Genomic DNA, 25,676 nt, shown 5'->3' with positions numbered 1-25,676 from the left:
TACAACTACATCCTAGGCAGCATAAATGCAGATGTATGACAAAAAATCTTGTAAGCTTTTCATGTCCATTCATTAAAAAATCTGTTTAGTATTTTTTTTTCTTAATCACTATCGTCACATGTTTACCTGAGTTTCATCCTCTATCAGGTGATTATTAGTGTCTATTTCCTGTACAATCCTCACATGTTTACCTGAGTTCCTTCCCCTATCAGGTGGCTGTTAGTGTCTATTTCCTGTACAATCCTCACATGTTTACATGAGTTTCCTCCTCTGTCAGGTGACAATATGTCTCTGCTTCCCTTAATCACTATCGTCACATGTTTACATGAGTTTCCTCCTCTGTCAGGTGACAATATGTCTCTGCTTCCCTTAATCACTATCGTCACATGTTTACCTGAGTTTCCTCCTCTACCAGGTGACAGTTTGTCTCTGCTTCCCTTAATCACTATCGTCACATGTTTACCTGAGTTTCCTCCTCTACCAGGTGACAGTTTGTCTCTGCTTCCCTTAATCACTATCGTCACATATTTACCTGAGTTTCATCCTCTATCAGGTGATAGTTTGTCTCTGCTTCCCTTAATCACTATCGTCACATGTTTACCTGAGTTTCTTCCCCTATCAGGTGACTGTTAGTGTCTATTTCCAGTACAATCCTCACATATTTACCTGAGTTTCGTCCTCTATCAGGTGATAGTTTGTCTCTATTTCCCGCACTATCTTCACATGGTTAGCCTTCATATTTGTCATATCATTGGTGATGCGTGCTACACAGTTCCGAGCATAAACATAGGGGACATAGGCATGCTGCTCCGCTTCTCCAGATGATCTCTTCACCACAGACTGGTCAGATAATGTACTTATGGTGTCTGCAAAACAAAATTGTAGCAAATCAGCAACACTGCTACTTTATCTAAGCGTGGTAGGGGATTACTGTTGGTCAATCAGCAAAAGTAGTTCACACCTTATCATACGTCAGCGAGCCTCAGCAGTTTGGCAAGACGAGGATAGACACTCTGCTCGGTTTGGACAAGATTAACTCTTTGTACCACTGAACATCTGTTTTCCAATGCCATTTAGACTCTGCACACACTGTTAGACGTATGTAAACTGCAATGCATACTGCAAAATTGCAGAGAGATGGGCATTTCTGAAATTTTTTGATTTTGCAACACATGTATGCATTGAATAGCTGTGTTTAACTGAGCGAAGGCCAATAGAATCCTATGTTGGATATATGGGACCTGTTGTAAAAACATGCGATCCTCGAAATTTGAAGGTTACCTATTAGTCATTCATATTAACTAATTAGTAGCACCTACAATTTACAAAGAATTTAAGTTTATTGTAAACATCGTTGTGTAAATAAGGGGACAGTAAAAGACTACAAGCGCACACTAGAAACTAATCTGGAGAAACTTTCATCTAAACTCTCAATTAAACGCGCGAGATGTACATATGATATGTATACATAGCTACTCACCTATACTACGATATTCCCAAGCCAACTAATACAGCATTATTACGTCAATGATCAAACAACAATCATCCATGTTTCTATCTTATATGGGCACCATACATGAGTGGGAGGAAAGACAAGCCATCGCTAGATTCAGGACAATCCTGCAGACATAATGCCTGATGCGGTGGGGTGTTAAATAATGCCATACAACTATTAAATACCCAATCTGGAAAGCGGCATGGTCAGCATGTTTTGGGTAGGGAAATGGCAAAGGGATATTTTCACCAGGTTAATGTTCCTGTGTCATTGCTTTTGTTTTTATACTTCTCAAACAAGCATGTTAACTTAAAAATGACATCGTGTGTTGCTATGTATAAGCTGTCTGGAAAGACTGGTTTCACAGACATGATCCAACTGGGACAGTTGGCATGCCGATATCATTTGCTGTCAACCTTTTGCAGGAGACTTCTGTGATTTTCCCACTTACTTTCAGTTTGCCACAATTAGCGGGTGTCTGTAATTATTGAGAGGGTACAGTAAGTTTTGTTAGAGCTCCTTAATGCTTACAGGCATGCCTTGCACACAGGACTGTCAACACAGGCTGATTATTCCGCTATCACTGCAGTTACTGTTATCATGGCACTAACATCTTAATATACACATAGACACACTGTTCTGTATCCAGCAGGATAGGACAGAGTATTTCACAATACACCTACCTCCATCCTGACAGTTCCTTTCATTTTTATCAGCTTTGCTCAAACTTATTACACTTCCTGTAAACAGAATGTTTCACTGAACTGATAAAGAAGTGAACAGAATCACTAAACATGCATGAATTCATTAAAGTAGACTGAGCATTAAAGATAAAATCAGTTACCCTTGGATATAAACTAAATAAAAATTTGTTACCTTTAATCCTCAACAAATTTGAACTTTAAATGTAATCTGAAAACATAATTCATACGATGTTAAAGACTAAATATTGTTCATGCTATCACCTTACTATCACTTAACAACTTGCGTTAGCACTGATATGATATCAGGACACAGGCATACAGAATCACGTTTAAAGTTTAAGTATCATAGTGAGAGTATAAGAACTGAGATATTTACCATCTTTCTTCCCTTTCTTGGAACTTTTGCTTGTCAGTGAACCACTATCATCAGACCAGGCCTCTGTGAGAAGACAGGAACATTAGATCACACAGCCTTTAGCTTACAAAGACAGGAACATTAGATCACACAGACTTAAACTTACAAACACAAGTACATTATATTATACAGCCTTCAGCTTACAGAGACAGGAACATTAGATCACACAGCCTTTAGCTTACAAAGACAGGTACATTAGATCACACAGCCTTCAGCTTACAGAGACAGGAACATTAGATCACACAGCCTTTAGCTTACAAAGACAGGTACATTAGATCACACAGCCTTTAGCTTACAAAGACAGGTACATTAGATCACACAGCCTTCAGCTTACAGAGACAGGAACATTAGATCACACAGCCTTCAGCTTACAGAGACAGAAACATTAGATCACACAGCCTTTAGCTTACAAAGACAGGTACATTAGATCACACAGCCTTCAGCTTACAGAGACAGGAACATTAGATCACACAGCCTTCAGCTTACAGAGACACGAACATTAGATCACACAGCCTTCAGCTTACAGAGACAGGAACATTAGATCACACAGCCTTCAGCTTACAAAGACAGGTACATTAGATCACACAGCCTTTAGCTTACAAAGACAGGTACATTAGATCATACAGCCTTCAGCTTACAGAGACAAGAACATTAGATTATAAAGCCTTTACCATACAAAGACAGGAACATTAGATCACACAGCCTTCAGCTTACAGAGACAGGAACATTAGATCACACAGCCTTCAGCTTACAAAGACAGGTACATTAGATCACACAGCCTTTAGCTTACAAAGACAGGTACATTAGATCATACAGCCTTCAGCTTACAGAGACAAGAACATTAGATTATAAAGCCTTTACCATAAAAAGACAGGAACATTAGATCATACAGCCTTCAGCTTACAGAGACAGGAACATTAGATCACACAGCCTTTAGCTTACAAAGACAGGTACATTAGATCACACAGTCTTCAGCTTACAGAGACAGGAACATTAGATCACACAGCCTTCAGCTTACAGAGACAGGAACATTAGATCACACAGCCTTTAGCTTACAAAGACAGGTACATTAGATCACACAGCCTTCAGCTTACAGAGACAGGAACATTAGATCACACAGCCTTCAGCTTACAGAGACAGGAACATTAGATCACACAGCCTTTAGCTTACAAAGACAGGTACATTAGATCACACAGCCTTCAGCTTACAGAGACAGGAACATTAGATCACACAGCCTTCAGCTTACAGAGACAGAAACATTAGATCACACAGCCTTTAGCTTACAAAGACAGGTACATTAGATCACACAGACTTCAGCTTACAGAGACAGGAACATTAGATCACACAGCCTTCAGCTTACAGAGACAGGAACATTAGATCACACAGCCTTCAGCTTACAGAGACAGGAACATTAGATCACACAGCCTTCAGCTTACAAAGACAGGTACATTAGATCACACAGCCTTTAGCTTACAAAGACAGGTACATTGGATCATACAGCCTTCAGCTTACAGAGACAAGAACATTAGATTATAAAGCCTTTACCATACAAAGACAGGAACATTAGATCACACAGCCTTCAGCTTACAGAGACAGGAACATTAGATCATACAGCCTTCAGCTTACAGAGACAGGAACATTAGATCACACAGCCTTTAGCTTACAAAGACAGGTACATTGGATCATACAGCCTTCAGCTTACAGAGACAAGAACATTAGATTATAAAGCCTTTACCATAAAAAGACAGGAGATGTTCCTTACAGAGACAGAGACAGAGACAGAGACAGGAACATTAGATCACACAGCCTTCAGCTTACAGAGACAGGAACATTAGATCACACAGCCTTTAGCTTACAAAGACAGGTACATTAGATCACACAGCCTTCAGCTTACAGAGACAGGAACATTAGATCATACAGCCTTCAGCTTACAGAGACAGGAACATTAGATCACACAGCCTTCAGCTTACAGAGACAGGAACATTAGATCACACAGCCTTCAGCTTACAGAGACAGGAACATTAGATCACACAGCCTTTAGCTTACAAAGGCAGGAACATTAGATCACACAGCCTTCAGCTTACAAAGACAGGTACATTAGATCACACAGCCTTCAGCTTACAGAGACAGGAACATTAGATCACACAGCCTTTAGCTTACAAAGACAGGAACATTAGATCACACAGCCTTCAGCTTACAGAGACAGGAACATTAGATCACACAGCCTTCAGCTTACAGAGACAGGAACATTAGATCACACAGCCTTCAGCTTACAGAGACAGGAACATTAGATCACACAGCCTTCAGCTTACAGAGACAGGAACATTAGATCACACAGCCTTTAGCTTACAGAGACAGGAACATTAGATCACACAGCCTTCAGCTTACAAAGACAGGAACATTAGATCACACAGCCTTCAGCTTACAGAGACAGGAACATTAGATCACACAGCCTTCAGCTTACAGAGACAGGAACATTAGATCACACAGCCTTCAGCTTACAGAGACAGGAACATTAGATCACACAGCCTTCAGCTTACAGAGACAGGAACATTAGATCACACAGCCTTTAGCTTACAGAGACAGGAACATTAGATCACACAGCCTTCAGCTTACAGAGACACGAACATTAGATCACACAGCCTTCAGCTTACAGAGACAGGAACATTAGATCACACAGCCTTCAGCTTACAGAGACAGGTACATTAGATCACACAGCCTTTAGCTTACAAAGTCAGGAACATTAGATCACACAGCCTTCAGCTTACAAAGACAGGAACATTAGATCACACAGCCTTCAGCTTACAGAGACAGGAACATTAGATCACACAGCCTTCAGCTTACAAAGACAGGAACATTAGATCACACAGCCTTCAGCTTACAGAGACAGGAACATTAGATCACACAGCCTTCAGCTTACAGAGACAGGAACATTAGATCACACAGCCTTTAGCTTACAAAGTCAGGAACATTAGATCACACAGCCTTCAGCTTACAAAGACAGGTACATTAGATCATACAGCCTTCAGCTTACAGAGACAGGAACATTAGATCACACAGCCTTCAGCTTACAGAGACAGGAACATTAGATCACACAGCCTTCAGCTTACAAAGACAGGAACATTAGATCACACAGCCTTCAGCTTACAGAGACAGGAACATTAGATCACACAGCCTTTAGCTTACAAAGACAGGTACATTGGATCACACAGCCTTTAGCTTACAGAGACAAGAACATTAGATTATAAAGCCTTTAGCTTACAAAGACAGGTACGTTAGATCATACAGCCTTCAGCTTACAGAGACAGGAACATTAGATCACACAGCCTTCAGCTTACAGAGACAGGAACATTAGATCACACAGCCTTTAGCTTACAAAGACAGGTATGTTAGATCATAAAGCCTTCAGTTTACAGAGACAGGAACATTAGATCATAGCCTTCAGTTTACAGAGACAGGAACATTAGATCACACAGCCTTTAGCTTACAAAGACAGGACCATTAGTTCATACAGACTTCAGCTTACAAAGACAGGTACATTAGATCACACAGCTTTCAGCTTACAAAGACAGGCACATTAGCTCATACAGACTTCAACTTACAAAGACAGGAACATGAGATCACACAGCTTTTAGCTTACAAAGACAGGAACATTAGATCACACAGCCTTCAGCTTACAAAGACAGGAACATGAGATCACACAGCTTTTAGCTTACAAAGACAGGAACATTAGATCACACAGCCTTCAGCTTACAAAGACAGGAACATTAGATCACACAGCCTTCAGCTTACAAGGATAGGACCATTTGATCACACAGTCTTCAGCTTACAAATCAACACATTCAAAAGTAATATATAACTGAAGACGTAAAAAAAGGCCAAATGCAGTGATGTTAATTGCAATTTCTTAAACGTCACTGGTCTAGAATTACTCATTATTTCACAAAATGAGAAATAAAAGATTACATAAAGGGGTGAATAGGAACAAAATAAAACTAAGGAACCAAAGTTAAACCAGGGCCATATTTAAAATGACATGCACAAAGTAACCATCATTGCTGACGCATTTCATGTTTACCTAATTTACCTATTTCTGTGTGTGTGTCTACATCTGAGTGCACATCCTAGTTTCACTACATAGTCCTGCCATTATTCAAAACAGAATTAACACATGTGGGTTGTACACGGTCTAGTTACATGTACCTGCCATAGATGCACTCAGTTTCTGTCTCTGTAAGACGCTCATGGTCAGAATGATTTCTGAGCCCGTCCCTTTATATGGTCACATCAACACCAGGTTGTACAATTGCCAATATCCCAATTACGTTTCCTTAAAGGTTATCCTCATGCATTCGCCAGGAGAACAAAGCACATAATTCTGTGCTCACAGCTCCTTTCCCCCTACAGAAATACTGAATGGTTCACAAAGTATAACAGACACTGTAATTTCTTTGTCCTATTTCACATGTTTTCTTTTCAATTGCTAGGACACACAATACTTTGGTCTTGGCCAGGGAATTTTTTCGATTCCACAGTTCTCACCCTGGCTTTGTGTGGCCTTGGTGAGAATAAAAGGGCATCTGTCTAACAGCTGTTGAATATCATGCACTTCTCTTTCACTATATTTATTATTTATTTGATTGGTGTTTTACCCCATACTCAAGAATATTTCGCTTATATGACGGTGGCCCGCATTATGGTGGGAGGAAACAGGCCAGAGCCCGGGGGAAACTCATGACCATCCACAGGTTCCTTTCACTATAAAGATGGTGTGTACATGTATATATATGTATGGCACAAATGGAAAAGTTTGTCAGTAACTTAATTGCCAGCAGTTGATATTTTACCCTGGACAGTCTGGTAGGCTGTTCAAATTTGGGATCACTTGTGTTCTTAAGGCTAGGCAAAATGGGAAGCTAGCAGCAGGTACATGTAACAGTTATAGTATTTTCTCTTACATCTGCCAACATCCCATTGATGTTATTCCAAATGGTGACAGGAACAAGTCAGGCATCTGTCTGCCAACATCCCCACTGACCTTATTCCAAATGGTGACAGAACAAGTCAGGCATCTGTCTGCCAACATCCTCACTGACCTTATTCCAACACAACAGCCTTACAACACAATAGCCTTACACATAACACAATAGCCTTACACACAACACAATAACCCTACACACAGCACAATAACCTTACAACACAATAGCCTTACACATAACACAATAGCCTTACACACAACACAATAACCCTACACACAGCACAATAACCTTACACACAGCACAATAGCCTTACAACACAATAGCCTTACACATAACACAATAGCCTTACACACAACACAATAACCCTACACACAGCACAATAACCTTACAACACAATAGCCTTACACATAACACAATAGCCTTACACACAACACAATAACCTTACACACAGCACAATAGCCTTACAACACAATAGCCTTACACATAACACAATAGCCTTACACACAACACAATAACCCTACACACAGCACAATAACCTTGCACACAACACAATAACCTTACACACAGCACAATAGCCTTACAACACAATAGCCTTACACATAACACAATAGCCTTACACACAACACAATAACCTTACACACAACACAATAACCTTACATACAACACAATGGCCTTACACATAACACAATAGCCTTACACACAACACAATAACCTTACATACAACACAATGGCCTTACACATAACACAATAGCCTTACACACAACACAATAACCTTACATACAACACAATGGCCTTACACATAACATAATAGCCTTACACATAACACAATAACCCTACACACAGCACAATAACCTTGCACACAACACAATAACCTTACACACAGCACAATAGCCTTACAACACAATAGCCTTATACACAAAACAATACCCCTACACACAACACAATAACCTTGCACACAACACAATAACCTTACATACAACACAATGGCCTTACACACAACACAATGGGCTTACACACAACATAATAACCCTAAACACATCACAATAGCCTTGCACACAACACAATAACCTTACACACAGCACAACAGCCTTACAACACAACAGCCTTACACACAACACAATAGACTTACACACAATGCAATACTCTTACACACAACACAACAGCCTTACATACAACACAATAGCCTTACTCACAAAACAACAGCCTTATACACAACACAATAACCTTAAACACAGCACAATAACCTTACACACAACACAATAACCTTACATGCAACACAATAGCCTTACATACAACACAATAGCCTAACACACAACACAATAACCTTACACACAACACAATAGCCTTACAACACAACACAATAACCTTACACACAACACAACAGCCTTACAACACAACACAACAACCTTACATACAACACAATAACCTTACACACAACACAATAGCCTTACATACAACACAACAACCTTACACACAACACAACAGCCTTACATACAACACAACAACCTTACACACACCACAATAGCCTTGTGTACATGTACACCACATAAAACTTAAATACAACACAATAATTTTACATACATGTACAACCTATAAACTTTATGTATACAATACCACATCCTCTAGCTGTCACACACATAATGCACATAAATGAACAGTAATTGTAATCTTTACCTTTGAGAGAAGCCGCTGATGGCAGAGAAGCTGAACTGGCAATGAAAGAGTTGCTTTCACTCTCTAGAGGCTTCACAGCATTCCTGCTTCTAGCTGGTGTGGACGCAGTGCCAGGGGACTTAGCAACACTTTCAACAGATTGTCCCCTCCACGCGGGCTTGGCTAGCCCTGGATTGTCGCCCTTCTGCTGAGTTTGAGAGGCACCTTTAGACTTGTTTTGCCCTTTCTGAGGTGCAGGTTTTAACTTTGGTTCATCATTCACTACAGGCTGTGCTTCATTCTGTTGATAATTGATAAAACCATCAGTTGATAGAAATGTTATCTACCAATAACACATACAAGTACATGTACCATAGTTCTGGTTCAGTTATATACCAGGACATGTACCTCAGTCCCGGTTCAGTTATATACCAGGACATGTACCACAGTCCTGGTTCAGTCATATACAAGAAAATGTACCACAGTCCTGGTTCAGTTATATACAAGAACATGTACCATAGTCCTGGTTCAGTTATATACAAGTACATGTACCGCAGTCCTGGTTCAGTTATATACAAGTACGTGCACATTAGTTCTGGTTCAGTTATATACAAGCACGTGTACCGTAGTTCTGGTTCAGTTATATATAAGTACATGTACCATAGTCCTGGTTCAGTTATATACAAGTACATGTACCACAGTCCTGGTTCAGTTATATACAAGTGCGTGTACAATAGTTCTGGTTCAGTTATATACAAGTACGTGTGCCGTAGTTCTGGTTCAGTTATATACAAGTACACGTATCATAGTCCTAGTTCAGTTATATACGAGTACGTGTACAATAGTTCTGGTTCAGTTATATACAAGTATGTGTACCGTAGTTCTGGTTCAGTTATGTACAAGTACGTGTACTGTAGTTCTGGTTCAGTTATATACAAGTACATGTACCGTAGTTCTGGTTCAGTTATATACAAGCACATGTACCACAGTTCTGGTTCAGATATATACAAGTACATGTACCACAGTTTGCTTAGCTACAAACCTCTTTAAAACAGCACTAACCTTGATGTTGTCAGCAGTGTTCTCCTGCAGAGCTTCCCTCACAGACACCTGGCTGCCTGAGTGTTCATCATCGCTGAACCCTCTCTTTATTAATTTTACATCTTTAGATACTGAAAATCAATTTGCATGACACAAGATCGGGTACATGTACCAGGCAACTTTTATAATATAACAAACACAATGTGGTCTATTGGGTAAAAAGAGTATGTTGCAATAATCCAAAGCTAGAAGTCAGTTCAGGGTATTACCTGTAGGCTAGGACTGGAACGTCCTAAGACCAAACAGCTAACCCTATAGCTAAAGAGTGGGCAGCTGAAGCTCTGACACTTTATTAACACTGGCATGCAAGTCTGGAATAAGCTGAAAGGCAAGGACAGTGTCCTGAACCCAGTACATGTAGGTCATGAACTAGGGCCAACCGTTCTGGACAAAACCGACATGTAAATAACACTGTAACTTTTATAAAGATGTAAGTAGCTTGAAAATTTGACAAACATGTCACACACTAACTTATACAACTGGCATAGCATTCATATACAACATTCTTATTACTGACTGATACATGTACATGTATATCAATAAGTTAAATCCTCTTTGAATTCAATGAGTTTATCTCCTTACCTGGTTCAATAACCTTGCTTTTCTTTCCTTTTTTCTTAGTGCCCAGAAGTGAAGCCATCTTTGCATGAAAGGACTTCCTAGAAAACAAATCATAGATGCCAATTAGAACAATTAATTCTGACATCTGCACAATTATGTACGCTATTTAACACATATCAGTATGTCTATCTGTATCTTGTGCATATCCAATTAAAAGGAATAGACTAAGTGCAGATGTACTTGTGTTTAAACCTTTCCTGTATAGAACATGTACACAACTAAATATTTGTAAATTAAACAATTGGTTCACTGTCCAAGACCGATAGCAATGAAGGTTTCACCATTCAAAACACTTCATAGATTATTTTTAACAGTCCCATTTTCCATCCGTTGATACTCCTTAGAACTGAAATCAGTGACCATACATCCGTGTCTGACATTCGCAGTTCACTGAAAATCTCCCCCCCTCTACACAATAATGAGAGGCAGCCCAGTCCAAAAAGTCATGTTTCCAAATATAGCAACTTGAGTTAATCCATGATCAAAGGAAAACCCAGAATATAACTCAACATTTGACTGTCCACACTAAGTCAGATACATGTCAGTAGACATCTGGAAGTCTTTTAAAACATCACATTTTTTTTTCATCGTTGGCAATGTGTCTCTTTAAAAGTCTAATCTTTGTTTCATAGTTCCTTTTCTTGTATCCTTTAAAGGAGAAGAAAATTTAAATATCAGTCAAATACCACTGAAAAGAGTATGCATTTCTTTGGAGGTGCATTCCATAAAAAAAATTCTAATATGTACCTCAAGCTCATAAATTATAAATAAAGTCAGCGCCAAAATCTGCTGTGGGCGAGTCCATTTTGCCTAAGAACTAGTCCTGAAGTCTTCTGTGTTAGGAGGAGAACTGCCGTCGGAAACTGCCGAAGTGCAGTTCGTAATTTCCAGTAGAACTTTTCTTCCCATAAGGTAGCAAACAGTACAGTTCTTTTTCCATTTGACGATCGGGAAACCAGAATGTTGGACGTAGGTTCCGATTTTACACAAACAAGCTGGCAGTTTTAATGCCTCTCATTGGCTGAGAGGCAACACACCCCCAGCAGAAATTACAGGGTGTTAAAGATGGAGGACGCGATGGACTTCGCAATTTATACCAGTTTGGCCATTTTCAAGCTTTGCATATATGGCGAGGAAAAATCGCAAAATTATGCAGCAGGCACCACCAGATAGGAAAAAAATGTGCTCTTTTCAGCCTATAGTGTCATGTTTTTTAAGTTTTCTCCTCCTTTAAAATTCAGCCCACAAAATACATTTTCAGAGGCAAATAAATGTCATAACATATTATTCTTGCGCTAAACCTTTTTCCTTAGTATATCCTACCTTTTAAACAAACCACACAGCTCCCTTAAAAGATCAATAGAACATTCTGAATCAGCCTAACCGAGCAACTTGGCCATACATGAAATTTTACATCATTTAGTATATTTGTCATTAGCAAGATAATTTATTGCCAATGTCAAGCCCTGTAAACGGACCTTTCTGTAGAAGCAAGTTTTTGCAGATGAACACAATCTATGTTAAATGCTCAGGGAAAAAGAAATCAGTTTGACCAGAAGCAAAGATTAAAGTATCAGCTGAAAAACTAGACATTACTGCATCATCAGGCTGTTGAATGACATCTGCTAATATTGGACAGCTACACATGTACACAGAGCTGTCACATTTTAATACCTAGAGTTTTTATTTTGCAAAAATTAGTTTGACTTATTAGTATAAATACGTTTGCATGTAAACCCTGTTGTCACCACACAAAAGCAAAAGTTATCAATAGGGCTTACATATGACCATTTGTGGAGCGCTTTAGTTTACTTTGATTTGGTATGCCCAAATGACAAGGAATCAGAACATACATGTGATTTAGAACTGAAAAACTGCTTTGGCTAAAATTCAGACTTAAAATCACTAATGATAACCAGTAGATCAAAAGATAGCAAGCAGTAATATACGATAATAAGTGTGCACATTATCATGCTATCCAGTCAATTTAAATTAACATATTTCTCTTGTCCAACTGTCCAAATAACTTTCATACTCTCTTAAAGTTTCATCTACATGCATGGCTTACATACAGGATGTTAACAACTGCACATACAGACAACACTTGCATACATCTAGCGATGATGGCGACCCTAGGAGCCTATCTGGATTATGATCACACCAGTACCCCAATGACTAATTTAGAAGTCCCTTATTCTCTTTTCCACCCAAAACCAGTCAGTTTCTAAGCTTCATTTAATGTAATCCAAGACTGCTACGATGCTATGTTTAGAAAAAATTTTGTTTGGCCAAGATGGCCCCGGCCAAGGTCAGGATGATCTCCACTTATACACCTATTAAACTTACCTGCCTTTGTGAAATATGTGGAGGCTGTCAGTAGACCGGAACGAGGCTTACCAAGAAATCTCTGGACCATGTGGCCTTGGAAATACGGAATTAACATGATGCTTGAGATAAATCAACACACAAAAAGATAAGGAAAATAAGTGTCTACAAATTCTGGGCCATGGACACAAATTTGACTGCTAATTTTTGTCTCAAACTACCACAGCAACAGCACCAGGGTTTTAAATGGAGCGGGCTCTGATGTTGGTTTAAAGCCATCATCGTCCGAACCAAATTTTCCCAAACCTAACTCAGCAATTTTGGACTATGTTTAATGTTGATATGTGGCCACCAACTATCAAATTGTCAAACATTGCCACAATCTACTCTGAATTTAATTTCACTGCATTGAGTCTCAGGATTAAGGATCAAGATTCTCTTTGGGACCACAGAGGGTTCATACAGGTACATGTATTCAGTTAACTGACCCAACGCCTTCTGATACAAGACAACTAGTCCAACAGTTTTGAGTCAATTGGTCCCATGGCTTCAACATCTAGTTTCACTGAGAACAAAATGTCTTTTTCAGGATAACTTGTATCTAGTGTGACTACAGGCTGGTTGACTTTTTATGAATCACACAATTTTCTGCACTTATATAAAGATCTCCAGCAAGATCTGTCGAGACAGTTGAATGTGTGACTACATGTAGTTTACGAAATCTGTTCTCTATAATACCCATAATAAGAAAACCCTAATATAATAATTCTTAATAAGAATATAACTGAATACATAATAATGACATGAAATTATAACCAAATTTTGGGCTGAGGGTGTGATTGTCTTTGCAATGCAATGTTTACTGACAATTAGCTTTTCGTCGCAAATAACTATCAGCCTGAATGAGATATTTCTGGATCTCATTAAAAAATTGAAAAGACAAACTATAACTTGGAATCTAAGAAAAAAAAACTAGCTCAGCTGAAAGGTGTCTTCAAAATTGTATTTCAACTGGTAAAATATCTTTCGTTCGTCAGCTTTGGGCCGCGCTTAGACTGCAACTGCCAATGCTTGTGTCGTTCCCGCACTGTCAGTGTAACGGAGTTTGAGCGTTCTATAATACGGGCCACAGTTGCACCGTCGAAATGCTTAAAATGATAGTTGTCCGTTAAGAGGAATATACTATACATATAATACCGAACGTTAACAACATGAACAATGCAGACCGTCAACTAAGTGAGATTTACACTCTACGAAAGGGTATTATTATTAGCTTACCCAGGTGAAATGTTTGTGTTCTTTGATGTTGTTTACAAGAAAATTTCACCGAGCAGCCGCCATTTCGCTTTCTCAACACTATGGAGACGGCAAACTCTATTCGCGTGTGATGTCATCATTTTCTGCGTGGTATTTTCTCGGAAGCAGACGACAAGTTTTGAGCGAAACGTCGTTCAGTTTTACATTCTAATTGTAATGTTCATGCAAATTAGCAATCGTTAACGGTACGGCGAACTGTGATAAAATGTGCTAGGCCTGATTATAATGCACAATTCATAATTTTTTTCTCAGCTTATTGTCGATCTTGCCTTCGCCTGGTTTAGAGTCAGCCTTAATTTCTGTCAAACAGGTGTCATTGTGAAATCTGACTCCCCATAACACTTATCGCCTGTTACCGAGAGTTTACCTGATAGGCGTACCTTAGTATGGTAGCTCTAGGCAGGGTAGTAAATCAGACTTTAACAGCCCCTGCTAACAGTGAAGGAAGTTAACTGTCAAACGGGAAACTGATCGATATCTAGGACTAATATTTCAGATATATTACTACCAGTCCATATGTAGCTTTCTCAAACGTGTCTAATTTGGGGATTACAGTTTACATGTGATTTCAGTGCAACAACATTCAGTAGCAGTTAGATTAATGAGGTATATTAACATAATATGTTTGACATTGAATATTTAAACCATAGCTATTAGAAGTGTACGCAGTAATTGATGAGTACATATATTCCTACAGGTAGGCCTACATCAGAAATCCAGTGTGAAAATACTGTAACATATAGGCCTATGTGTGCATCAGAAATCCAGTGTGAAAGTAGGCCTACTGTAACACAGGTCTACAGGTATATCAGAAATCCAGTGTGAATGTACTGTAACATACAGGTCTACAAGTACATCAGAAATCCAGTGTGAATGTACTGTAACATACAGGTCTACAAGTACATCAGAAATCCAGTGTGAATGTCCTGTAACATATAAGTCTAAATGTACATCAAAAATCCAGTGTGAATGTACTGTAACATATAGGCCTACAGGTACATCAGAAATCCAGTTTGAAAGTGTGAATGTACTGTAACATATAGGCCTACGTGTACATCAGAAATCCGGTGTGAATGTACTGTAACATATAGGCCTACATGTACATAAAAAATCCAGTGTAAATGTACTGTAACATATAGGCCTACAGGAACATCAGAAATCCAGTGTGAATGTACTGTAACATATAGGCCTACATGTACATCAGAAATCCAGTGTGAATGTACTGTAACATAATAGCCTACAGGTACATCAGAAATCCAGTGTGAATGTACTGTAACATATTGGCCTAAGTGTACATCAGAAATCCGGTGTGAATGTACTGTAACATATAGGCCTACAGGTACATCAGAAATCCAGTGTGAATGTCTGTACCATATAGACCTACAAGTACATCAGAAATCCAGTGTGAATGTACTGTAACATATAGCCCTACAGGCACATTAAAAATCCAGAGTAAATGTACTGTAACATATGGGCCTAAAGCTATATCAGAAATCCAGTGTGAATGTCTGTAACATATAGGCCTACAAGTACATCAGAAATCCAGTGTGAATGTACTGTAACATATAGGCCTACGTGTACATCAGAGATCCAGTGTGAATATAACATAAAGGCCTACGTGTACATCAGAAATCCAGTGTGAATGTACTGTAACATATAGGTGTATATGAACATCAGAAATCCAGTGTGAATGTACTGTAACATATAAGTCTACGTGTACATCAAAAATCCAGTGTGAAAGTGTGAATGTACTGTAACATATAGGCCTACGTGTACATCAGAAATCCAGTGTGAATGTACTGTAACATACGGGCCTAAAGGTATATCAGAAATCCAGTGTGAATGTACTGTAACATATAGGCCTACATGTACATCAGAAATCCAGTGTGAATGTACTGTAACATAATAGCCTACAGGTACATCAGAAATCCAGTGTGAATGTACTGTAACATATTGGCCTAAGTGTACATCAGAAATCCGGTGTGAATGTACTGTAACATATAGGCCTACAGGTACATCAGAAATCCAGTGTGAATGTACTGTAACATATAGGTGTACATGAACATCAGAAATCCAGTGTGAATGCCCTGTAACATATAAGTCTACGTGTACATCAAAAATCCAGTGTGAAAGTGTGAATGTACTGTAACATATAGGCCTACGTGTACATCAGAAATCCAGTGTGAATGTACTGTAACATACGGGCCTAAAGGTATATCAGAAATCCAGTGTGAATGTCTGTACCATATAGACCTACAAGTACATCAGAAATCCAGTGTGAATGTACTGTAACATATAGCCCTACAGGCACATTAAAAATCCAGTGTAAATGTACTGTAACATATGGGCCTAAAGCTATATCAGAAATCCAGTGTGAATGTCTGTAACATATAGGCCTACAAGTACATCAGAAATCCAGTGTGAATGTACTGTAACATATAGGCCTACGTGTACATCAGAGATCCAGTGTGAATATAACATAAAGGCCTACGTGTACATCAGAAATCCAGTGTGAATGTACTGTAACATATAGGTGTATATGAACATCAGAAATCCAGTGTGAATGCCCTGTACATATAAGTCTACGTGTACATCAAAAATCCAGTGTGAAAGTGTGAATGTACTGTAACATATAGGCCTACGTGTACATCAGAAATCCAGTGTGAATGTACTGTAACATACGGGCCTAAAGGTATATCAGAAATCCAGTGTGAATGTCTGTACCATATAGACCTACAAGTACATCAGAAATCCAGTGTGAATGTACTGTAACATATAGCCCTACAGGCACATTAAAAATCCAGTGTAAATGTACTGTAACATATGGGCCTAAAGCTATATCAGAATCCAGTGTGAATGTCTGTAACATATAGGCCTACAAGTACATCAGAAATCCAGTGTGAATGTACTGTAACATATAGGCCTACGTGTACATCAGAAATCCAGTGTGAATATAACATAAAGGCCTACGTGTACATCAGAAATCCAGTGTGAATGTCATGTAACATATAGGCCTACGTGTACATCAGAAATCCAGTGTGAACATACTGTAGTATATAGGCCTACGTGTACATCAGAAATCCAGAGTGAAAGTGTGAATGTACTGTAACATATAGGCCTACATGCACATCAGAAATCTAGTGTAAATTTACTGTAACATATAGGCCTACATGTACATCAAAAATCCAGTGTGAATGTACTGTAAAATATAGGCCTACAGGTACATTAAAAATCCAGTGTGAATGTGCTGTAACATATAGGCGTACAGGTACATCAGAAATCCAGTGTGAATGTACTGCAACATATAAGTCTACCTGTACATCAGAAATCCAGTGTGAATGTCCTGTAACATATAGGCCTACGTGTACATCAGAAATCCAGTGTGAACATACTGTAGTATATAGGCCTACGTGTACATCAGAAATCCAGAGTGAAAGTGTGAATGTACTGTAACATATAGGCCTACATGCACATCAGAAATCTAGTGTAAATTTACTGTGACATATAGGCCTACATGTACATCAAAAATCCAGCTGTGAATGTACTGTAAAATATAGGCCTACAGGTACATTAAAAATCCAGTGTGAATGTGCTGTAACATATAGGCGTACAGGTACATCAGAAATCCAGTGTGAATGTCCTGTAACATATAAGTCTACCTGTACATCAGAAATCCAGTGTGAAAGTGTGAATGTACTGTAACATATAGGCTTACATGTACATCCGAAATCCAGTGTGAATGTCCTGTAACATATAGGCCTACGTGTACATCAAAAATCCAGTGTGAATGTACTGTAACATATAGGCCTACAGGTATGACAGAAATCCAGTGTGAATGTACTGTAACATGTAGGTGTACAGGTACATCATAAATCCAATGTGAATGTCTGTAACATAAAGGCCAACGTGTACATCAGAAATCCAGTGTGAATGTCCTGTAACATATAAGTCTACGTGTACATCAGAAATCCAGTGTGAAAGTGTGAATGTACTGTAACATAAAGGCCTACGTGTACATCACAAATTAAGTGTGAATGTCCTGTAACATATAGGCTTACAGGTACATCAGAAATCCAGTGTGAATGTACTGTAACATATAGGCCTACGTGTACATCAGAAATCCAATGTGAATGTAACATATAGGCCTATGTGTACATCAGAAATCCAGTGTGAATGTATTGTAACATATAGGCCTACAGGCATAACAGAAATCCAGTGTGAATGTACTGTAACATGTAGGTGTACAGGTACATCAGAAATCCAGTGTGAATGTCTGTAACATAAAGGCCTACGTGCACATCAGAAATCCAGTGTGAATGTCCTGTAACATATAAGTCTACGTGTACATCAGAAATCCAGTGTGAAAGTGTGAATGTACTGTAACATATAGGCCAACGTGTACATCAGAAATTAAGTGTGAATGTCCTGTAACATATAGGCTTACAGGTACATTAAAAATCCAGTGTGAATGTACTGTAACATATAGGCCTACGTGCACATCAGAAATCCAGCTGTGAATGTCTGTACCATATAGGCCTAAATGTATATCAGAAATCCAGTGTGAATGTCTGTAACATATAGGCCTACAAGTACATCAGAAATTCAGTGTGAACATACTGTAACATATAGGCCTACAGGTACATCAGAAATCCAGTGTGAATGTTGTGTAACATAAAGGCCTACAGGAACATCAGAAATCCAGTATGAATCTACTGTAACATATAGGCTTACGTGTACATCAGAAATCCAGTGTAAATGTCTGTAACATATAGGCCTACGTGTACATCAGAAATCCAGCGTGAATGTACTGTAACATATAGGCCTACATGTAATTGAAAGTTTACAGCTATACAGTGATAATGACCTGTACACATAAAGTACATGTACAACATGTGTAATACTGTAATAGCCAAATCTGCAAACAGGAAAAAACGTAATCCATTCAGCTTACCAAATAGGAATAACTTGATATTTGATAGGCTGATTATTTGGCACTACATGTAGAAAACTGTGGGTGGTTTGTTTTTTATTGAGTTATGAAGTGTAAAACAGCAGGTCGTGTCCCCATGATAACGTCTAGATACAGCTATACCTGATTTTCCATCAACAGAACTATATTTACCAATGTAGGAGAAACTCTTGCGGAATTTCTGTATATTTGCATTTCACACCTTACTGGAATCCATTCTAGTAAAGAATTCAGAAAGTTAGTATTATCATTTGTGGATAAGCATGTTGCCAGCTAATATATATATGTACATGTACGGTGATATGTGACATATGCAATTTAGTAAATTGTTGACATCACATGGTGATAGCAATTTGCCATGATGTTTTAACTAAGCAACTACATGGTTTAAACTGTTTTTGCATTGTACCAAATTCTTCAGTAAAACTCATAATGTTTTGTTTCAGGGCAGTGTATGGGAGAAAAACAGATAAGAAACTTTGCTTGGTGAATAAGTATGTGTAATTCTTTTTCTTACGTGATTGTAAATACACTGTAACTCAAGTTACACGTTTTACTTCACATTTGCAGTTAGTTTTTATTGAACTCCCTTGAATATCGGATGAGTAGTATACAGAGTTCCGGTTCTGGCACACCCTCTCCTGGGAACCTCCCCAGAATAAATAGAGGCTTCCAGCCTCATTTCGCGAAAAGATATAAGCATATTAGCCCTCCCCTGGTGCACCCTCCCCAGAACAAATAGAGGCCCCCAGCCCATTCCCTGCTTCTGGGGGTCTTATTAGACATACAAATTGCACCAGGTATGCTTCTACACTAACTGTGTATACAACATGCCAAAGGGTTACAATAAGTGCCGGTGGCTACCCATCGGCTGCACGGAGCTCTGTGGTAAGAGCTGTCTGGGAGGAGTACTGTGGGATTCATTTAGCCCGTCTGCAGAAGGGTCTTGGCTCCCAGCCATGTAATAGCTGTGGTCGGGGCGTTAAAAACCCATTTCGGCTTTGCATGGCCTGCAGATATAATAGGGTCCAGACGCGTGAAAGGAAGTGGAGGCTCAAGGCTTTCTTGGACGAGTTCAAACGGCTGGCGGCTATCGAAATACCCTATTAAAGAGTCGGTGTTATTAGTGTATGATGATGATATCGGCCGTACCATGAAGCACCATCAAAAAGCCAGAGCACTTCGGGAGGAGTTTGAGACGATCCTAGGTGTGCGGCCCAAGTACCCACGGTCCCGCATTGCCTTGGAAGAATTGCAAGGGATCCTCGACAGGCATAAAACGGCTGTGGCTGAGTGGAAGCGGCTGCAAGACATCAAGAACTCCCTCAGTAACGAGTTGAAGCAAGACATCAAGAACTCCCTCAATAACGAGGAGTTGGATGAATTGCTAGGCGGAATACAGGGTGAAAAGCTAGAATTTATTGACACCGGCAGGGCCATAAGGAATTTCCTCCGGATCTGGCAGATGAACGTACCCGTGAACAAAGACAACGACTGCCTCCGATGGGCACTCCGATCTGCCTTATTTCCAGCTGCCAGAAACCCCCAGAGACCAACAAAGTATCCCACCAATGATGGTCTTGACTTTGGTGGGATCGACGCCCCCACGCCCATCTCTCAGATCCCTAAAGTGCAGGGAAAGAACGACCTCGCCATCAACGTGTTCGGGTGGGACAAGGGCGTGATCGTGCATCGCCTCAGCAAGCAGCCCGGCGGCACGCCCCGAATCAATCTGCTGCTGATTGGGAAGGCAGGCAAATTCCATTATACTTGCATAAAAGACCTCGATCGATTCCTGTCCCAAGAAAGTAAGACACAACATCGCAAACACTTTTGCGAGCGTTGCCTACACGGCTACACAAGGGAGGACCTGCTCGAGGCGCATAAGCCGGAATGCCGAGGGATTGGCCAGATGGCGGTGAGGGTGGAAATGCCCCAGGAGGGGGAAAACAAGTTCTCCTTCCAGAACCACCACAATCAGCTACCGGCTCCGTTCATCATATATGCCGACTTCGAGGCTCTGACCAAAAAGATTCCAGGCCCGCCGCGAAGCCCTACAGAGAGCAGCACTCAAAAGATTCAGCACCACGAGCCCTGCAGTTACTGCTATCTTGTGGTGCGTTGCGACGGCCGCACAAAACCCCCCGTGGTATACAGAGGCGATAACGCGACGGAACACTTCCTCAGAGCTCTCCAGCAGGAGGAGCGGGAAATCCAAAATGTTCTAGCCAACCCTCTAGCCATGAGGATGACTCCCCAGGACTGGAAAGCCCACAACAACGCCACAACCTGTCACGTGTGAGAGAAGCCTCTAGGCGCCGATTCTGTGCGCGATCACTGCCATATCACCGCCAAGTACAGAGGCGCGGCCCATACCGTATGCAACCTAAAGTTGCGGCTGGGCCCCAAGACAGCCATACCAGTGGTCATCCACAACCTACGGGGCTACGACGGACAACTCCTGATGCAGGCAATAAGTAAGGTGGAGTGCCGCATCTCCTGCATCCCCAACAACACGGAAAAATACATCTCCTTCTCGCTGGGGCAGCTCTGCTTCATCGACAGCGTACAATTCTTACTGACTTCCCTTGACAATCTGGTAGAGGCCAACAAACCTGAGGCTTTCCACATCACAGCCCGGTATGAGCCTGCCGAAGAAAAACGGAAGTTACTCATGCGCAAGGGTGTCTACCCCTATGAGTATATGGACTCCTGGGAGCGCTTCGACGAGTCCAGCCTCCCACCCAAAGATGCTTTCTACAGTAAGCTCAAAGTTTCAGGCATTAACGATGAGGACTACATCAACGCTCAACAGATATGGAAGGTATTTGACTGCGCCAATCTGGGAGACTACACAGATCTTTACTGCCTCACTGCTCCTGTTGGCTGATGTGTTTGAGGCCTTCCGGAAGACTTACAGCAGTATGGATTGGACCCAGCTCACTACTATACGAGCCCAGGTCTCTCGTGGGATGCGATCGGGGTAGAGCTGGAGCTGTTGACCGACTACGACCAACATCTCTTCATTGAGAAGGGGCTGCGAGGAAGAATCTCCATGGTAAATAAGCGACACGCTAAAGCCAATAATCCCTGAGCTGCCGTGCATCATCTTGTTGGCTGAGGTCGGGCTGTTGGCTTCGGCCGGGCTGTTGGCTCCGGCTGGGCTCCTCCTCTGCACCCAGAACCTCGTCTATAAGCTCGTCGGTATCCATGCTTCATTGGAAAAATGTCGCCTACGTCTAATAATAATATAATATAATCTTAGATGTGCCGGGCGTATCAGTCATTAGCAGGAGCTTAGAATGCGGATTGTTCTTGAGCTTCTGTAGAACCTCTGCCTTTTTGCTCTCGGCTCGATGACGTGGTTCTCATCCAGGCATTCGTTGAACGTGTGCCGATCTTTGCAGTGGAATAAAGCCACCCACCTTGTCTGCTCGCGAAAGTCTGTGACGATGGCGTTGAATTTCTGAGTGAGGACCCAAACACTTTGCTTTGCATGACGGCCCGAGAAAGCCATGAATGACAGCATTTTTTGTTTCTTCTTCTCTTCTTCATCGCCTCCAACGCGCTACAATCATCGATGATGTATAGGGTGGGTTCCCCCCCCCCCCCCCCCAGGTCAAAACAATACACCTCTGGGTCAGACAGTATTCATCGCCGCCGGTACACCTCGATATATATAAGAGTGGGGCACAGGATCACAATGTGATGCAAGAAACCACGGAAAGGGCCCTCAAGCAGGTCCAGCACAAAGACTGTTTTGCCGCATTTCGTCTGCCCACAGATAATCGCGCAGTGGGCGTCATCAATAAAGCGTGCTAACGAATCTACCATTCTGGATGTACAGCTTTGCGTCCATGATCACATACAGATATACGTTCAACACGCTGGGCTCTCTCTTTTGTCACCTGTATCGTAATCCCCTCGCTGGCGTTCAGAACGCGCCTCCCACTGCCATGCAGCTCGTCATCGTCGCTTGTCCTCAGGTCAAGCCAGAAGGCGTGCTTGGACGTCAAGAACTCTTCCAGGGACACGTTTGCCAGGCTTAAGTCTTTTACGACCCTGGCCACCTCAGGGTCCCGCTTCTCAAGGGGTGAGCTGGCGAAGAACTTGTTGACCTCGCCCCATTGCTGGTACACCCGCATGCCCTGGCTGTACAGCTGATTAGGGACTCCTTCTGTTGTGACTTCTACTTTGGTGATCTTCGGGTTGTAGAAGGATTCCGACCTAGCGGAATATCTAACAGGTTGCCAAAGGCGTGAGCGATGGCATTTTCTCCAGCATCGTCGTCACTTGCGTCCTCCGCTCCGACTCGAAGTTTAAGCATGTTTTCGCTGCCGATGCCTTGATAGGCGTCATTCTGCCGTTCGTTTTTGTTCAGCCATAAGTTGCCGTAGCAATGAAACACATCAGAGTCGTCGATGGACATTACCTCATTCCCGCTGATTCTGATCGTGGTTTTCTTGACTACTGCGCGTCCGAGATTCCCGACCACTGTGGCGTTCGGGTCGGATGAATTGATCGTGATCGAGAAGGCCAAGCGCACGGTACCGGGCACAACGACGTCATTTGTGCCGAGGTTGGGGAAGCGGACCAAGAGTTGTTGATTCTGGACGATCGTACTCGTGTTATTGGTGACAACCACGGATTGCCGTTCACCTTGTACCCCGAGAGGCTTAGGGAGTGTTCTGAAGGGGTTTAGCCTGCGTCCGTATGCATCCATTGTGTATTGAAGGCATACCTTTCAATGTTCAATACGAGGATTATGGCAGACTTTGACTTTGATAACCAGGCTTTCGACGCCGCCCTAGAGGTCAACAACGACGACGAACAGACCCCTCTCCCTGCAGGTGTTGAGGTCCCTGAGCAACAAAGCGGGGGTGCGACCGCCTTAAACCTTCAACTAGAGATGACGGTGGCCACCGTGAAATCTTATTACAACATCATGAAGTCGGATGATTTCTATCCCGACCTTAAACCAGTCATGCGCGATTACACGAAGTTTAAGGTTGACACAGAAGGGCGTCTGCGACTCGTGGCCCACCCCCTTCTGGACATCATCAACAAACAAACAGGTGAACCGCTACCCCTCTCAACAATCGCTAATAATAATAAGGGAGGGAGGGATGTTGTGAAGGAGTTGGGCTTTGTAGACTGGAAAGAAGAAAGCAGAATGATAAACAGAAAACAGCAATCATAGCCTCCGGCAGAAGTCGCAGGCCTGGAGACAGCGAGTTCAGAAGTTGGTGCCGCGGCCGCCGAGGCAGATACCATGGAGCTGAAGGATTTAAGCCAACCAGCGAAAAAAGGCCGCTGATGCTGTCCACATAATGGAAACAAGCTTGACGGATAGTGAGGTCGGGCGGGCTCTTCAGACGATGAACGACCCTCCTCTTCCCATGCGAGAACTTCTGGGGCTTGACAAGGCACTGCAGACCTCGGAAGGCAAACACGCGAATAACCTCGCCAAGCTGTCAAGTCTCGATAAGTACATCGCAAAAGAAAAACGGAAGTTGGGGGAGGTCCCTGATGATAATAATGATAATAATAAAGCCTTGCGGAGCGAGATCAAAGACCGGATAAGGAATCTCGAGACGAGAGGGTGGCCCGGCTCGAAGCAGACTCTTTAACGGCGAAGCCCTGCGCACGCAAATACACCGCATCAAGCAGACGATCGATCGGATCCTACACAAGGATACCACTCTGGCCGAGCGCGTCCGCACCCTCTTCCGGGAGCAGGGAATAACCGTGGTCTCCATTCTCACGGCAATTGGGATGGCGATCTCGACACTGGGGCTAGCGATAAAGTTGTCGCTGGCTGGCGGGTCCGGCGGGGGCATCCAGCCAACGCCACCTCCACCCGACGGTCATGGTCTTAAAGAATGGGTGAAAAAGAATCTCGTCCTTGGCGCGCGCCCTTGGCAAGCTGGCTGGGATGGCTGCCGCTGCGATTCCGGGTATTATTGGCAGTATCGTGTCCTGGCTACTGAACCTTCTCGGGAAAGCAGCTGGGTGGCTGGCCGATAATGTCTGGGCTCTAGTCGTCGCAGTAGGTGGCCTAATGCTCGTGGCTGTTCGCAATTATTTAACGCATAGT

The 25,676-nt window shown here is 41.6% G+C and overlaps 1 protein-coding gene across 1 annotated transcript in view; it reads right to left on the bottom strand.

Moving 5' to 3' along the window:
- LOC135472342 (myosin-10-like) overlaps nt 1–12,055 on the bottom strand; it is a 51,586-nt gene extending 39,531 nt beyond the window's left edge. The window contains exons 1-6 of the mRNA XM_064751806.1: nt 10,930–12,055; nt 10,309–10,418; nt 9,268–9,547; nt 2,576–2,638; nt 2,179–2,235; nt 667–866 (exon numbers count right to left, since the gene is read on the bottom strand). Coding sequence (XP_064607876.1) covers nt 667–866; nt 2,179–2,235; nt 2,576–2,638; nt 9,268–9,547; nt 10,309–10,418; nt 10,930–11,053 — 834 coding nt within the window. The 5' untranslated portion in view covers nt 11,054–12,055. The remainder of the gene's footprint in view (nt 1–666; nt 867–2,178; nt 2,236–2,575; nt 2,639–9,267; nt 9,548–10,308; nt 10,419–10,929) is intronic.
- Nucleotides 12,056–25,676: the final 13,621 nt, after the last annotated feature.

Source organism: Liolophura sinensis, chromosome 8, assembly GCF_032854445.1.
Source record: "Liolophura sinensis isolate JHLJ2023 chromosome 8, CUHK_Ljap_v2, whole genome shotgun sequence".
Classification (NCBI taxonomy): domain Eukaryota; kingdom Metazoa; phylum Mollusca; class Polyplacophora; order Chitonida; family Chitonidae; genus Liolophura; species Liolophura sinensis.
Note: the sequence above shows the minus strand (reverse complement) of the source record. Positions and strands in the feature narration are given on the sequence as shown.